Here is an 18,653-nt window from a genome sequence, read left to right as displayed (position 1 = left end):
TTGAAGCGACAGATCGAGGAGCTGATTCGAAGAGGGCACCTCGACCGCTATCTACGGTAGGATAAAAAACCTTCCCCATCGAAAGACAGATCGACGTGATCACGGGCGGCCCGGCGTCTGGGGGAAACATTATGTCTGGGCGGAAAGCATACGCCTGCGCTGCCACGGTCGAAGACTAGAGGCGTGGGCCCGAGGTCACGTTTCCCGCCGAGAGAGCCGAGCAGCCTGAACACGATGATGCGTTGGTAGTGACCGCTAGGATCGCCAACGCCCGAGTGAAAAGGATCATGGTCAACACTGGAAGCTCGGCCGACATCCTTTATCTGGATGCTTTCCAGAAGCTCGGGCTCTTCCGCGACACCCTAGAGCCTATGAACTTGGCGCTCACCGGGTTCACCGACGAATCAATTTCACCATTGGGCGCAATCACATTGCCATTAACCCTCGGAGAAGTACCGAGGACAAAGACAGTAATGGCAACCTTCTTGGTAGTCGACCTTCCTACCGCTTACAACGCGATTCTGGGACGCCCCACCCTTAATAAGTTTAGAGCGGTTATCTCCACCTACCACCGAACCATGAAGTTCCCGGCCCATGCGGGAGTCGGGGAAGTCAGCGGGAGCCACCTTCATACCTGACCGCGGTCTCCCTACGCAAGAGGAGGGATGAACCGCCCCTCGAAGACCCCTGAGAAGCGAAAAGGCTGTCCCAACACCTCGAGCCAATGAAGCCTACGGTGGATGTGCCACTACAGGAGGGACGCCCAGATCGGATGATCAAGATCGGGTTAGAACTTCTTGAGCGAGAGCGAGCCCAACTCATTAATCTTCTTCAAGAGAATGTCAATGTCTTCGCCTGGCCACCTACTGACATGCCCAGCGTAAACCCTAAGGTGTCTCAGCACCACCTGTGCATCTCTCCAGACGTGCGGCCAGTAAAACAGAAGCCTCGACGTCTTGCTCCCGAATGCCAACAGGCCGTCCGAGGAGAAGTAGAGCGACTTCTGGCGACAGGCTTCATTAAAGAGGCCAAGTACCCACGTTGGTTATCCAATGTAGTCCTCGTGAAGAAACCTAATGGAAGCTGGAGGATGTGCGTTGACTACACCGATCTTAATCGTGCTTGTCCGAAGGATTGCTACCCCCTCCCATAGATCGATCAGTTAGTCGACGCAACGGCCGGTCATGCCTACCTTTCATTCATGGACGCCTTCTCCGGCTTTAACCAGATCAGGATGGCACCCGAGGATCAGCAGCACACCGCATTCCTCACCGACCAAGGGGTATATTTCTACAAAGTTATGACATTCGGGCTGAAAAATGCAGGGCCTACGTATCAAAGGACCGTGAACAAAATGTTTGCTCACCAGATAGGAAGAAGCATGGAGGTCTACGTTGACGATATGATTGTGAAAAGTCGCACGACTATGACTCACTTGTCCGACTTGGCCGAGACCTTCGACACACTACGAAGGTACAACATGCGACTCAACCCCGCCAAGTGTGCCTTCGGTGTCAACTCGAGCAGATTCCTCGGGTTTATCATACATGAAAGGGGAATCGATATAAACCCCAAAAAGGTACGGGCAATCATCGACATGCAGGCCCCTCGGACAATTAAGGAGTTGCAGCGCCTAAACAGAAGGCTCGCCGCCATGTCAAGATTCTTGTCCCGATCAGGCGACCGGTGCCTCCCCTTCTTCCGGGCTCTGAAGGATCCCAAGGACTTCGCGTGGACAGCAAAATGCGAGGAGGCTTTCGCCCACGTGAAGGAGCATCTGGCCTCGCTCCCTCGCCTCGCTTCGGTGTCCCCTCGGGAAAAGCTAGGTATCTACCTGGCCGCCTCTCGACATGCAGTAAATTCTGTCCTAATCAAGGAGGCCTCTAGAGAGCAGCAATCGGTTTACTACACTAGTCATGTCCTTAACGGACCCGAGAAGTGATACCCCCTGATCAAGAAACTGGCATTGGCGCTCGTATTGACCGCCCGGAAGCTGCGCCCCTACTTCCAAGCTCATCCAATTGAGGTAATAACCGACCAACCACTCCAACAGGTTTTGTCTAAATTTTACCTAGCAGGTTGCCTCCTCAAGTGGTAAGTAAAGCTTGGTGAGTTTGATATTCAGTGCGTCCCGAGGACCGCCATCAAAGCACAGGCGGTGGCCGACTTCATCTCAGAACTGACTCAGCTCGAAGGCGAGGATCCGGAATGCGTAAAGGCGAAATGGCTCCTCCGCGTGGACGGATCATCCGACCGAAAAGGCGCCGGGGCCGGATTGGTGCTATAAGCCCCCGACGGGCGCTCGTTCGAGCGCTCCCTTCGCTTCAGATTCAAGGCCACCAATAATGAGGCGGAGTACGAAGCACTATTGGCGGGGCTCAGACTAGCCGTCGAAATGCAAGTGGGTGACATACACGTCCTCACTGACTCGCAGCTGATAGCCGAACAGCTCACCGGCAGGTATGAGGCCCGGGACCCAACCATGTCGAAGTATCTGGTGGAGGTAAAGGCTCTCACCGCCCATTTTTCCCGCTTCACATTATCCAGGGTGCCGAGACACCAGAACGAGCGGGCGGACACGCTAGCAAAACTAGCCTCGAGATCAGGTCCCGAGGGCGAGCCCGACGTGGAGGAACTCCCCACCCGCGCCATCACGGTCGCAGCGGTGGCCACCGCTGGCCCACCAATAACATGGGTGCAGGAGATGTTACAATTCAAACATCACGGGACGCTTCCTGAGGATGAAGCCGCGGCTCGGCGCCTGTGCCGGACCCAAGCCTGGTACTGTGAAATCGACGGACGGTTATACAGGAGGTCGTACTCATGCCCCCTCTTGCATTGCCTGGAGCCCGAAGAGGCTCAGTCAGTTCTTGCCGAGGTCCACGACGGTATTTGTGGTGAGCACATAGGTTGGCACACCATGGCATTTAAGGCGCTCCATCAAGGGTACTATTGGCCCACTATGTACCGAGATGCAAAATCGTTTATGCAAAGGTGCGACGCATGCCAGAGGCATGCACCAACACCCCGGCAACCGGCGGTACCGCTGACGCCCGTGGACTGCGCATGGCTTTTCGCACAGTGGGGGATGGACCTTCTTGGCCCGTTCCCCCCAGTTTTGGGGCAACGAAGATATATTATTGTCAGGATAGACTACTTCACCAAATGGGTCGAGGCCGAACCGTTGGCAGCAATCACAGAGCGTCAGGTGGAGAGATTCGTATGGAGGAACATCATTACCCAGTTTGGTCTGCCCATAGTCATCATCACCGACAATGGGACGCAATTCGCCAGTGCTCGGTTCAAAGAGTTTTGCACGACATACGGGATACAACTGAGGTTCAGCTTAGTTGCACACCCCCAAACGAACGGGCTGGCCGAGGTGACCAACCGAGCCATCCTGGGCGAACTCAGGAGTAGAACGCTTGCGACCCAATCCACTTGGGTTGACGAACTCCCGAGCGTCTTATGGTTCTTGCAGACCACGCCTAAAACCGCAACAGGGGAATCCCCTTACAGCCTAGCATTCAACGTCGAGGTCTTCCTACCCGCTAAAGTGGAGATTATCACCTCACGCACGGAATCTTATGACGAAGGGACGTCGGATAAAGGACTCCGAGCCGGGTTGGACTTACTTGGAGAAAGGCGAACCGACGTGCACCTGAAGGACCTCTTCTACAAAAGAGTCGTCGCTAGAATTTACAACAGAAGGGTGCGCCCCCGACCTATCAGGCTAGACGATCTAGTGCTGCGCAGGGCCGAGGTAAGTAACCTGACTCGAGTGCACGGTAAACTCACTCCCAAATAGGAAGGACCTTATCGTATCGTCGAGATTGTCCGACCGGGCACGTACCGGCTCGCGACGATGGCTGGCTGTTCTTTGCCAAGGACATGGAACGTCCAAAACCTTAAGAAGTTTTTCGTGTGAGAAGGCAAAAGTTGGCAATATTCAAGAGAAGAAAAAATTTCTTTCATTTAAGAAAAAACTAGGACTACAGGACTCAACCCTGACTTACAAACCGACCGACCCCTTAGAAAAAACTACAAAAAATTACAGGACCCTTTTATTCCTTCGGGACCTCCAGGCGATCGTCGAAAGGGACGTCCTCGAGCATATCCACCTCTACATCTTCGGGATGGGAGGTGAAAGGATCCTCCCCTACCTCGAGGCTGGGCTGGCATGCACGGAAGCGAGCCAGGGCGATCTGGTATCCATATTCGAAGGAAACCTGCCCCATCCGTGTCAGCCCGAGTTCGAACCCCTTGGACTTTTTGTATGTCTCGATAAGCACCTTGTCCTTGTCTGGTCGGAGGCGAGCCTCCTCGGTAAGTGCCTCGGAAGCTGCTCTTGCTTCTGCCTTCGCCTCCTCCAGCTTTTTGCTGAGGGTGCATGCCTCCGTCTTCAACAAACGAAGCTCGGTCCGCTCCACCCGCAAAGTCTTCTGGAGCTCCTTATTCGAACTTTCGGATGTCTGGAGCTCTGATTTGAGGCGAGCCACCTCCGCCTCTAAATCCGTCGTGCGCTTCTCAGCGGTTGCCATGGCTTCCGGGCCCGCCCCGGCTCGGATCTCCTCCACTTGGCGGCGCAGCTCGGCATTGCGCCCATTGAGGCCCCCGATAATTCGGCCAGCGTCACGCACCCGATCTATCAGGGCTGTCGTGTAGTGAAGGCCCCGTAAGAAAGAGGAGAGGTCAGGAGGAATACTGTCGGATGAATAACTAGAAGTAGTAGGCACAATACTTACCAATGTCAGGGACTTGGCTGACTTGCCAAGTAAAGCCTCCGAGGGCAAGGTGTATATATCCCGAGCCATATTGGGATGGAGCGCACCTCGGAGGAATGCGGCGAAGGAATCTCCTCTGGCCCACACTCTGTCCCCCCGGGACAACCCCCCCCTAGCGGGCGACCAGGGGGTCGCTTGCCTCCCCCGTCGGGAGTTTGCCCACCACCTACAATAGAAAGGGCTCATCGGCGCCCGCGGGTAGTCGGCACAGGTCGCACACGGAGGGAGGGCGCGGGTCCTTCCCTGTCGCCTCCCGATTGGGCCCCATCGTAACTCGAAGAGGGCCCGCCTCTGCTCGGTCGACTCGTCCCGGGGCCGCCTCAGCTCCCTTGGAGGCAGTGATCTTTGCCTTCTTCCGAGGATGCTCGGCCTCAACCTCCAACGGGGCATCCTTTGAGTCGGGCTTTGGGTCAGCCGACGGGCGTGGAGAAGAAGCCGATGACGCCCGACCGCCTAGAAGGGATCCGAGGTTCACCATTTCTGCAAGAAGTCGGACGAGAGTTAGGACTAAGGGTGAGCCACGAAATATCCGGACTGGGCACTATTAACGTACCCCCGAGGCATCAGACTGAGACCCATCTCGACTAGCCACCGCTCGATCATGTTTCGGATGGCCTGGGAGCTGGGGAGAACCTCCCTGAGCCTCCCCAGATCCCGGCGCTCTTCGTCGCTTAGGCTCGGGGCGGTGTTATCAATCACTCTCGCGGACCACCGGACCCCGAAACCCCAATCCCTAGCACAATTGGAAGGGGCCCCCCTGACTCAAAAACCCGCTCGGGCTAACAGGAAGTAACCCCCAACCCCTTGGAAAGACGATAGCAGGAAAGGAAAAGGTTATGGGTGGGGGTGATATTGACGTAGTGGCATTCCCCTAAGAACGCCACTAGGTAGCTCCAAGAGTTCGGCGCCACCTGGGATGGCGAAATTCGCCACAGGGAGATGCAAGAGACAATGACGAGGTGAAGGGGAAGGCACAGTCTCGCCTCTAGGGCGTCTAGGGTTAGCGCAAAACCCTTTGGAATCGGGTCGTAGGCCCGCTGCCCCGGTTCGGGGGCGCTAAGGATATAATCCTCCAGGATACTATAGCGTTATCGGAGTCTCCTCAGCGATGACCCGCTCACGGTGGAGTCGAGGTCGTGCGGCTAAGGCCTCAAGGGCCCGCACCGCTTCCCCATTGGAGGACTAGACAGGGGACGATAGAAGTGGTCTCTCCCTAGCCCTATTGGAGGATGACGAAGAAGAAGAAGAAGAGGAGGTCATCCTCACTGACCCTAAAAGGAAATAGGAAGGGTCTACTTGGAGAAGAGAGGCGACGTTGGAGGCGAGGAGAACGACTGGAAAGGGGATGGCGAGATCCAAAGAAGAAGACTCAGCAGCAAGAGATAGGAACGAAGCTAGACGCGCCCTATTTAAAGGAGAGATTCCGCCAAAACCAGCGTCCCTTCGCCTCCCAAAAGTGGGTGACAGCCCACTCAAGTGCTCGCCTGCCCGCCACGTCGCGTCAGGGAGGCTAAAGGACGTCCCGCCATAAATGAAGGCCTAACGCAGCAACTCAGGGGCAAGCCAAGCAAACGGCAGAGCCCTGGCGCCTCGATCTTGATGCCTGAAAGCATGCAGCGACGCAAAGAGCTGGCCCCTAAGAACTCACAAGGCAAGGGTTCTCAGTCCCCCACCACGGGTAAGTTGGTATGAAGGGACAACAACGCAAGTAGCTACTCGGCTGTTGACTACCCGAGTACGGCTCTGCGCAGCCTGCCTTCCTGGGTGTGTACCTCGGTTGCCAATTGCCCGAGGCCACACCTGCGCGGCCAACCCGCCTACGTCGTGCTCCTCGGCTCCATGCTTCCCGAGACCACACCTGCGCGGCCAGCCCACCTACGTTGTGCTCCTCGACTCCATGCCTCTCGAGACCACACTTGTGCGGCCAGCCCGCCTGCGTCGTGCTCCTCGACTTCATGCCTCTCGAGACCACACCTACGCGACCAGCCTGCCTGCGTCGTGCTTCTTGACTCCATGCTTCCCGAGATCACACATGCGTGGCCAGCCTGCCTGCATCGTGCTCCTCGGCTCCATGCTCCCCGAGACCACACCTGCGCAGCCAGCCCGCCTACATTGTGCTCCTTGTCACTCGGGACCATAGCCTCTGCCCGACCTGTTCGACTGGGTTGTGTCCCTTGGCCACACACTACCCGGGGTCATCGCTGCGCACGCAACCCTCCTTGACTATGAAACTTCACGACCCCCGCACCCTTGGCAACGGACCGACTAACGCCCAACAGGGACAATTTCTCAAAGCCGAAACCATGCATCGGACTCCCAGTATGACAACCGACGAATAGCTTCTTTCAGGGGGGGAATATGATGAGGATAATAACTGCGATAAGACTCATGTGACGTTAGCTATCCCAAATAACGCCTCACAGCACTTGGTCAACACAGATCAGAACGCCCACCGAGGCACATTAACACCCTGCTCAAGCTCAATTCTTTACGCCACGCCTACAAGCGGGTAGCTCAAAAAGCAGTAAGCTTCTCAATAAATACTCTCTCGTTCATCGGGGAGGGGGGAGGAAAAAGAGATCCCCTAACCACCATCATCTGACTTGATCGTCGGAGGGGTCGGACCGAGCACCCCGACCCGACCTTTGTACAGGTGCGAAGTCGAAGGTCCCCGCCGGATGCGAAGGCGAGGAGTTCCTGCCCAGAGGAAACGGCGACCCCGTCCCGACCATCTCGGCGGATTCGAAGATCGTCTCGGAAAGATCCCCCATTATCTGAACCCGAACCGAGCCGCGTCGGCCCCGTGGCCACGGCTGAAACATTATTTCCCACAACATCTCCTTCCACGGATGATGAACTGAAACCACTATCAGCAGAACATCTGAAATGAGTGCATAAAAGATTACTACTACTCCTGAATGTTGGGTCAGAAGTGCATATTTTGCTATTGTTTCTTGGCTTTCTTTTCCCTTGACGATCCAACAACATGTCCGAGAGAGAATACAGAAGACACCCACAGTGAGTGAAATAGGAGGAAAATCTAATGTATTTGTCTCACAATGTCAATCTTGGCTTTGTCAGAAAGCTAATGACATCTTGAATATTACTGGGAAGAGTTACTGATCGTTTCACTGCCCATGATTGATTAAATCCGTTTGTGTTGTTCCTGGGCTTAGAAAACGGCAGATACAAACGGGCCTCTCTTTGTGCGAGTCCAGTATTCGTAACTAGTCATGCCGTTGATCCATGGTGGACGGAGATCAAATGCGCAGTCCATGAACATGCAGACACACAAGCAGAGGAGGACTAGATATGGGAGGGAGCTCCAAGAAAGGTCCTGCTTCCTTAATACCAAAGCTCCGTTGCCACTCGCAGACAGCTATTAATCGCATTAAGAAACAAGATGAGAGAGAGTGGTGAAGCGCATCGATAAGCTTGACGGCTGGTTCCCAAAGTTCACTCGATTATAACTTGTCAGTTGTAAGAAGCCAAACCCCGATTTGTCCGAAATCCAAGGCTGGATTCTCCGAGAATAACGTACTGTTTGGATTGCACTCGGGAGAACCCATTACGTAGATGTTTAACTTTCTGCACAGAGGTCTCTCTCTCTCTCTCTCTCTCTCTCCAATGCTAATTCTTTAAACCATGACAACGATGCTCGAACTCTGTAATTTATCATCTCACTATATGTCCACATCTCTTCGATCTGCAAAAAAGGTTAGGTAGCTTCTTAAATGTGATGTTGATCCAAATCAATTACCATCTACATGTGAATCTCAGGGTTGCATTTGTCATAGTTCTGTCACTCATGCAATAGAAGCTGCATTGTGTTGTGAGAGTACAGCCTGCTGATCATCTACACATGGCATATGTTTAAGAAGTAAAGCAGAATTGGACAGCTCGAGGCACAAGCACGAGAGACTTCAAACTTCTGGGGCTGACTTCTTCTTATTCCCAGCATCATAAGCTGCCAAGAAAGGTCTAATATGTATCTTGATCAAGCTCTAACATTCATAAATACGTCTCGGCAAACAGAGATCCCTTTACGCTTGATGTGGCAATGCATGTTCTTCTCGAACCAAGAGTTGTATCTGATGTTTCCATTGTGGTGAGACAGGTGAGCCTGAGCCCATCTTCTCATGAGAATTCAACTACACACTGATGTGGCCGAGGATACGAACGAAGAAGATCAGATATTGTCACCACCGCAGACAGCTAATCCTTTCTTCCTTGCTCCGATAGGTTATCCTGCACATCACCTTTGGTCATCAGCAAAGGAACAGTGACTCCCAGGTAATCTTCAGCTACTGCGTTCGGAAATCCATGACCGGTTGACTGCCAAGCCAAGGTTTTAATCATCTAGAAGTCGGTGACATTTAAAAAAAAAAAGACTTGAAAGCGTTTACAACCACTGTTGCAGACGCATCAATGAATGATGACAAGGAGGGGTTGACTTGGAAATCCCAAGCAAAGCTTTGAACGCGATGCAAAATGGCGTTGCAATCAAAGTCTTTACACCGAAAGCTACAGCTCCGCGAGCCATGGCTACTGCTCTAGGAAGAACAAGCCTCCGCTTGGACTTCTTCGCAGTGGCATTTAGATTTACCGCCCACAAAAAAATTTCCCTTTGCATGATTTGCATCGAATCAGATTCAACAGGAAATCGTGAATTCACCTTGCGAACCGGAAGATTGGTGTCGATCACGCTGCAATGGTTGTAGGGAATCACGGTCGCCATGGTGACGATGAGAGAGCAGTCACCGTCGGGAGGCAGCACGGGAAAGAGTGTCGCTCACGGCATCCCTGCTTTAAAAATCGTGCCGGGTCTTTTCTCAGTTCGGCCCAGTGCCGTACCACGTCCACCTTTCATCCCCCACGTGCGAAGACCAGTGGCGTCTCGCCACGTCCCTTCTTTTTTCCCTCCACGAAGCTTTTAGTGCGCGAGGGTGTACGCTTGTCAGTGGGTCCCGCCTGTTCCCACTCTGTCACGCCACGGCGCCGCATCTGCGCTGGATAGGGAGAGGGGAAGGAGGGGGACAACGTGGGTCCCACTTCACGTGCGGTGATGCTACCCCGCGCTATCGGGCCGTGCTATTTGCGCGTCGCGTCGCGTCGCGTCATCGATGCCGGTAGACGCGTGTCCCGCAGCGGGCCCCGGCCGCGGCCGCGACAAAACGCGGATCACCTTTGATTTCGAATTACCATCCTGCCGCTCCTCCTCCCCCCGCCTCAGTCACTCCCATCCTAGCCCTCGATACTTCGGATCACCACGCCATCCAACGGCCACGGTGAAAAGTACGACAAGCTACTCTTGCGGATCACGCTAGTTACAAGATAGCACCTCTTTTTATTCTCAACGGGAGGAATCCAGGTCCAAAAGGCTACCGTGCTCCGCGAAATATCAGAACGTGTTTAACGAGGAAACAACGAAACACGCGACGTGGTGGCGTGAAGCCAGCCCGATGGCAGTATCGTAAATAAAAAGCAGGTCGAAGGGCAGCATCACATCGGGGAAGAAAGAGAAACAAGAGCCTTATCCACAAGGCCTCTTCCAAGTGAAGGCTTCTCTATAATAACAAGCTCTCACGAGCAATGAAATCTAAAGAAGGAAGCGCCCAATCACAGGGTTTTCCCTTTCCCTCTCTCCTCCTCCTCGTCTTCTTCCCTTCTCCTTCGGTGGTCCGAAACTACGCAGACCAAGGACCGAGTCGTGAAGAATAGTTGAGACGAGGGGGCTTTCTGCGAGGAAACAGAATACAAAGACGAGAGCTTGGTTGATCATGGCGGGGGGAAGACAGCAGCTGACGGCGAAGCACGCGGCGCACCGCCTCTTCACGCCGACCGCCGCCGGGTTCGACGCGGACGAGTTCGAGGAGTCCGACGTCTGGGGAAGCCCCATCGAGCCGCGCCTGGCCGAGTTCCCGAAGCCGGCGCCTTCCTCCCGGGCTTCTTCCGCGCGCAGCAAGAAGGCAGATCGCGCCGTCGCCGATGCCGCTGCCGCCGCCTCCTTGCCGGTGAACATACCGGACTGGTCAAAGATACTCGGCAGCTACTACGGCGGCGGTAGCAGCAACAGCGCCAGGGGCTGGTGGGAGGAGGAGGGCGAGGAGGGCGGCGCTGGGGGGCCGATGATCCCGCCGCACGAGCTGCTGTGGCGGAGCCGTGCGGCGTCGTTCTCTGTCCACGAGGGGGTCGGCTGCACCCTCAAGGGCCGCGACCTCAGGCGCGTTCGCAATGCCATCTGGGAGAAGACTGGGTTCCAGGACTGACCCCTTCGATCGATCATCCATCACCATTTAGCGGAACGCAAAGAGACAGACTGCAAATGAGGCCGTTTTTGCCACCAAAAAGCCATCTTTTTTCCTTCTCGTATATGTATATCTGCAAGGATATATGGATTTGTGCTCATATATTCTTTCCTTTTCCCCTTCTTGGTTGAAGTTTTATAGCTTACGTATTTAACTTTCTGAAGCCATGGATTGTATCTTGGAGTGCCCAATTTAATGCCAAAGTTCAAATCAATGTCATGGAAACAGAGTAAAGCGTGTCTGTTCCTCCATCGCTACTTGCGTACTCTCGGTGCTTTCCAGAGAATAAATCCCAATGTTTGATTGTGAGAATCGAATTGCTGTTTGCTGATACAAGCCAATCTACTTCATATGTGTGAGAACTGGTTAAGGCTGGTATTCATCTCGGAGGATGGGATTCAAGGAACAGTGTGGTGAGGAACACCCTTTGTGAGAGACTCTGCAGCCTCCGATAGAGGAAAATGCAGGAGTGTGATTAGAGAAACCATACAAGTAGAACTGCTGATTTCTACTTGGACAAATTTGGTAGGCAAATTTATCTAAATGACGAGACATGTCGTGAACAGCAAAGGAAGACGAAGAAGAAAACGAGGGTATGATGTGTGCTTGTGCTATCTTATACAAGTGGGGTGGTACTTACTGTAGAGCAAATAATCAACAATACAAGAAAGCGAGATTAGAAAAAGAGAAACTATAAACAAGTGAATTGATTTACTCTGCAATGAGATGACTTGCTAGTTCTTCCCATTTCATGTTTCTTATGATAACCTTTAAATGAAGCTTTATCTTTTGAATGATAGACATTAAATTAATGGAGAGAGAGTAGGTTAAGATATCCAGTGCCTTCTTTTCTTGACACTTTCATCCTTGCCTCAAAAAACGCAGACATAATAATTGAAGATATAAGCTTATATACTTGTGCTTTTTCTTATGTGCACTGCATGGACACATCTTTTAGGACTAGAGTTATATGCTTTAGGATTATATTTAATGCAAACTGGCATATGGCATATTCTGTTTGGTACATAATTTAGAGCACTTGTTGTGCTTTGGAATAGTTATATGCTAAATGAATGAAAAGTAATTTGGTCATTCTCACAGGGAACACAGTCAATTCTCTTAGCAGAAAAGCTGCAGTACCTCCTCTAATAATTCGATGACTTTATGCTTGAAGCTGAGTGCATCGTGGAATCTCATATGGCATTTAGATTGCTCTCTCTCTCTCTCTCTCTCTCTCTCTCTCTCTCTCTCTCTCACACACACACACACACACACACTCACAAAAGAAAATGCCATGCTAGTGTTCGTATTCCTGCTACAAAAACTGTCCTTTTTGGGGGTGGAGATGGACACTCTCCATCAAGCAACAGGTGCTGGAGAGGGAATCCACAGCCACAACAAAGCCAAAGCCCCACATAGGTCTTTATGTTGAATTAATAATGGTAGGTAAAGATGGGAAGAAGCCATTCTTATTCTTTGTTTATTCCTTCAGATATGCCAATGTCTTGCATTGTTGATAGGATGACAACATTGGGTATTTCAACAAATTAATAAAATAAGACAAGCGATTTATTATTGTGGTTGAAGATATGGTTGTGTCTTCCATTTTTAAACCACCTCAGCATGGTATTCATGTCTTATCTATTTCTTAAAGATAAGGATAGGTGATAGTGACTGGTTGAGGCATCTCAACAATGATTTTTTTTTTTCTTTTTTTCTTGCAAGAATGATTTGGTGATTCTGTATCACATAATTTGCCAAAAAATAAATATCAGTTAGATCTTGGCAAAAAAAATCTATAAGATCAAATCGATCTAATCAAATATCTAGAAGGATAAAAAGTGCAGCTTTCGAGTTGAATTGTATTGGTTTCACTGTTCCATGCTTTTCTCCTAAACATATACGAAGAAGATGGCCAATTTTCTTGTCCATATTTAGCTAGTCTACCGGCCGGTGCACCCACACAAAATCTCTGAGACTCCACCTGCAATCCGTATCATTTTTTCCTGCTCATGAGACAGGGAAATGATTGATATGCATAAGACCTCATCTGCATCTCCTTTTCTCTTCACTCATAGTAGATGGATTAGATCACCGGCCTTTTTAGCTTGATGTTAACGTGTCCACTGCAGGCAGAGCCATCAGAGTTGGCAAGAGAGAGAACCAAAATGCAGACAAAGAGCTTCCTCCGGAAAAGATTGGCACCTGTTGAGTAAGAGCAGAACGTGAGATGCTTCACTAGTTGACGTAGTTGATTTGCTTGCTTCATGGCCAGATCCTGATGCGGAAGCATTGCAGCTTAGAACAAAGATTACAAGACACTGTTTGAGGCTGCAAGCTGCTCTACTTTGCACAGACAACAATGAATAAGAAGTGCCATCTGACTTTGTTTTTGTTTCCGTTCGTTGCATCTCAGCAGATGCAGGCTTTGATCATGTCTTGTTTCGATCCGTTGCAACTCAGGCAGATCCTGGTTGAGAAGAACTGCAGATTTAGAAGACGAAAACAAGAAACTTTCACCATTTGAGGTTGCACACTGCTGCTGTATCTTTCCAAAGGCACTAGAGAGCGAGAGAGAGAGAGAGAGAAAGAGAGAGAGTCTATTGCCAAGGAATATAATTTATTTGTGATAAGGAATTGCATGGTTATAATTGTCCATAAATAAATGGAATACAGATTTTTTTTTAGCAATATCAAAAAACACATGATTTAAAAACATATATATATATATATATATATATATATATATATATATATATATATATATATATATATATATATATATATATATATATATATATATATATGGATCTGGTCCAAATGACATGTTTGGTAAGTCAAAGTTGCATGCATGTATTTTTGACCTAATCAGCAAATTCTGAATTGTATGCCGAAAGAAAAAAAGTGTTTTTGTTTTGCATTTTATATATCGAGCGTGTGGATAGTTGCACTGAAATTAATCCTTTTTCTTTTATATAAAATAATGGATGCTCATTTTAGATTCAATAAGCTTATACAATTGGCTATATCTCTTAATTGGACATCCCAAGCTTGTTGGACAAATGACCCATTATTCAACTCATGGTGGGCTTTAATATTTCATAATTTATTTTAATTTTTTTTGTCTCATTTAACCTAAGTTCTAACTCTTTTAACTAAGAAGTGTGGCAGCTAAAACAGAAAAAGGGATAGCTATGACTATGAAAAAGAGATAAGTAACAATAGCAATTGAGGGCAGAAAAACAAAAGAAGAAAGAAAGGGAAAAGACAAAGACAATGCAAATACTATTCTCAATCATCCACGTAATATTCTTATCTCAGGTTAGATCAAATTTATAATAAATTCTTGCTGTGATCACTTTAGAAAAAATTTGGATATTATGCATAGTGATATAATCCTTGTATCCGAATTATTCTCTTGTTATTGTTGCTTGAGTTTTGGGCAAGATACTTTGAGATTTGTATATTCATTATTCTTATAATAGATTTTCTCTAGCTTGTCTCATAGTTTTTACCATTCATATTGAAGGAGTCTTTCACGTAAATCTTGGTGTCCTATTTTATTGTGATTTTTATTTAATTTTATTATGTTACGATCTGCTTATATTTTTTCATATACAAAATTTTCTTTTTTTATCCCATCAAAACTGTGTCTAAATCAAATAAATTAATTCATAAAGTTCGAGTAAATGGATAAGTATTTGGGATTTATAAACTTATTACTATGTTACCCATCAAATTGACATATAAAATAAAAAAAAAACTCCAAATAAATGCATCCGAAGAATTTTAATTCTAAGCGTGTTGACACATCTGAATCGAGGAGTAGACTATTATACTCAGTATCATATTTTAGATTTCGATCCATATATAACGCCAAGTGTCATTTAATATAATATAATAAATTTTATTATAAAAAATATAATATATATATATATATATTAATTATTATTTTTAGGCACTTAATCTTATCATAACTAATAATTAATCTTATAGACCATTTGAATGAAGCGTCTTTATTCCCCTCGTTAGAGGAGGCCAATGCCATTCTTGGACACCTGCATAAATGATGCGCGATCATCTGTACAAAGATAAACGATGTTCATAAAAATCTAGAGGCCGACTTGGTAGATGATACAATCATCTATTACGTTCGGCTCCGATCTTTCTATCCTTCAAACGAGAGAGTGCATCATAATCGATTGTAGAGATTCCCGGTGGACATGCTGACGTGAGGGATAGTTTCACACCTCAAAGACATGAATTTTAGTGAGGACATGCACCGAAAATAATTGTCGATATTAACATTTAGTCATCAGCTAACCTCAATAATCATCATCACTTCTTCTTCCACTCCTTAATCTCTCCCTCTCCAGGAAAGAGGAGGAGCAGGATTGCTGCGATAGACAAAAAATATATATATGCGAGAAGAAAAGGGAGTCTCAACTTGAGGAAGGCTGGTTTTGGGATGACTGAAAGGTGCTGCGCCCCATAGGATCGGGGGCTGCCATCCTTCCTTCGTTTTGAGGCAGTGGAGGGGAGGAATCCGATGGCAATCAGGTTTCTTTCAAGTCGTCATTTGCTTCGACGACTGAGATTTTTGACTTGGTTTCAATGAGTTGCATCCTTCTTCGGTGGTCGAGATCGAGATTTTACTCGGTTCGAGCGAGTCGCGCCCTTCTTCACATTCTTAATATATGGCATTTTTTAGACGATGGTCTGTGATAGAACATCGAAACGAAGGAATGATTCCTCCACTCCACCACCTCAAAGTGAAGGAAGGATCGCAGCCCTCAGGCCACGACTTCCATCTGCGACTCCCTCTTCTTCCAGCATTCTTCTCTTTTTTTTTTGCATATCGCAGCAACCCTGAGAGGGAGTGATTAAAGAGTGGAAGATGGAAAGGAAGAAGAAGAAGAAGAAATGATGATTATTGAGGTTAGTTGATGACTAAGTATCAATATTGACAATTATATTTTGGTACATGCAGTTACATGTCTTCAGGGTGTCGAACTGTCCCTCACACCAGCATATTTCATTTAGATACCGACGTCTAACGAAGGACGAGGAGGATGAGGCGGATGAGAGAAGGATAAGGAGAGAGTAGCAGCAGAAATTAGCTGATGATGAGAAGATGGCAGAGAAGACAGATCCCTCCGACCAAGAGAAATCCATGAAGACAAACGAACTGCTTCGAACATACATGTTTAAGCGCAACAGGAAGTGCAACTTCCACTGCATTTAGTACTTCTAAGATTCAAATATATGGAATCAATCTTTTGTTAATTATTTAAAATTATAGTTTTAAATTAAGATTTTGTTCTCATATGATTTTTTTTCCTGAATTATTCGATATTTATTTATTTTTAAATTTAAAATACTAGTTTTTTGACATCTTAATTCATAGAAAATAGTTTTCGAATCTTATTAATCACATATTTATTCTGGTTAAATCAATCATGAAAGTTAGGATTTTACATGTTTATTTTGAGTTTTTTTACATAATTAAAATTATCGTTTTATGATTTGTAGAATTCTATTAAGAACAAAAAAAGGAAAAAAAAATATATGTCAGTTTGATTTAATCAAGAGTAAGATAATATATGGTATCATTAAGTTAATAGTTTGTTGTGATTATACCTTATTGATATATTAATTTCATTGAGCATGAACCACGGGCTCAAAATATTTAGACACGAGTTAACAATAATAAACTCGTCAATCTCTTATAAATAATATAAGACTTAGTCCACTTTAAGAATTTATAAATAAAAATTAGATAACTTTTTATGAGATGGATAAAGAGTAAACTAAGATTAGATATTAATCTAAAACAAGATTTCTAACCCTTTCTATATCATGGATTTCATATATTCTGAACTAAAAATATCAAATAGTAAGTCAAAATTTTTAAAAAATTTATAATTAATCTAAATCATATTATATAACTTCTAAATGTTAAAAATGTGAAACTAACATAATAATTAAAAATATAAAAGAGTAGAATTTATCTCTCTCTAGCTCATGCTCCTTATTGATGAATAGGGAGGCGACTCTACCTCTCCTTGAATAGGAGAGGGAGAGGTTCCTATTTGGGTTAGGAGTCTAGAATAATTAAATAATTAATTTTATATGTTTCTTAATTCATAAAATTTGATTCCAACTTTTATGAATTAGGAAACATATAAAATTAATTATTTTGTATTTTCTAATTTGGGTTAGGAGTCTCATTAAGATTCCAACTTTTTTAAAAAAGATATATTATCATCAAAATCAACTTAAAAAAGAATCATACCCTAATTAATATAAAATATATATTTTATATTTAAATTCATATTCATTCCGAATGTAAATTATTTGCGGATTACATTCCTCCTAAAAAAAAATTTGGTCCCTAAATTTGATTTTATCTTAGTCAAAAGGATTAGGTCAAGTTAATAACACTTTATGATATATTTGGGTAAAGAATTTAATGATCTTATCCTTTTTACCGGTAGATTTGCTCTTCCCATAAGGATTGATAGAGATACTGAATGAAAGAGGAGAACTTAGAGAGAAAAAGGATCCAGATTGCTTCTTGAAAAAAGAATTTTTACTCACATAATTATAGAGAGACATTTTGAACAAGGGCTTCTTGACTACTATAAGCTCGATTTATCAAAACTTTGCTATCACGTCTCTCTCTTTTATAGTAATTCTAAATATATTGACATAAAGTATTTGATGGTTATAAAAATAGTTAAGAAATAATTAATATTAATTAAGAATCCAAGTTTTATTAAATAAATTATTGATCTATTCACTAAGACCTTAGAGCCTAAGATATTTAACAAAACATGTTCTTATATATGGATTTATGAGTAACCTATAAAAGATATGATGATGCGAATAGATATTAAAATTGATATTATTTTTATATAATTATCATGCTTATATTGTATATATTATGGTTAAATGTGATATGTATTAATAAGATCAATTACATGAATCGTTTTGAATTATATCATGAAAGACTAATCATGATATTCATATTCAATAGGAGTAGTTTGATTTCATTAACTATTAGACCATGTCATTTAAGATATATTTAAAATTTAAATTAAATAAAATCAATTAACTATATATTACCTTGAAATGTTATATGTGGAAAGTATATCATGTTTTGTATACTTGTTGAAAAAGAAAAAAAAAATGTACAACAAGATAACATCTTCTATGGTATCATATTAATATTTTATGATATAAAAATGTAAGGAGGAATGTAATCATCAAATAATTTAAATTCATTTTAATTCCGAGTTTATTTCTCTGACTCTTCCCATTTCATCCTTATAGTAATTTTGAAAATTTTAGATTGAAATATATGAGATCTATGATTCATTACTCGTTTAAAATATGGTTTTAAATTATAATTCTGATCATCTTGTATCTGATATAATATGCAATTATTTCATTAGTTTTTAACCATAAATATCAATGAATTATCGATTTTTAAAATTCAGAAAAAAAATAGCTATTTATATTTGAATTCATGAATGAATCTTATTAATTATATATCTAT

The 18,653-nt window shown here is 45.6% G+C and overlaps 1 protein-coding gene across 1 annotated transcript; it reads left to right on the top strand.

Annotated features, from left to right (window-relative positions):
• Positions 1 to 10,367: 10,367 nt before the first annotated feature.
• On the top strand, positions 10,368 to 11,311 carry LOC135587584 (protein S40-4-like). The gene has a single exon (XM_065079161.1). The coding sequence runs from the start codon at positions 10,565 to 10,567 to the stop codon at positions 11,051 to 11,053; it is 489 nt and encodes a 162-aa protein (XP_064935233.1). The 5' UTR covers positions 10,368 to 10,564; the 3' UTR covers positions 11,054 to 11,311.
• The last annotated feature ends 7,342 nt before the right edge of the window (positions 11,312 to 18,653 follow it).

Source organism: Musa acuminata, chromosome BXJ1-8 (genome assembly GCF_036884655.1).
Source record: "Musa acuminata AAA Group cultivar baxijiao chromosome BXJ1-8, Cavendish_Baxijiao_AAA, whole genome shotgun sequence".
Classification (NCBI taxonomy): Eukaryota; Viridiplantae; Streptophyta; class Magnoliopsida; order Zingiberales; family Musaceae; genus Musa; species Musa acuminata.
This window is presented reverse-complemented; position numbering and strand designations above follow the sequence as displayed.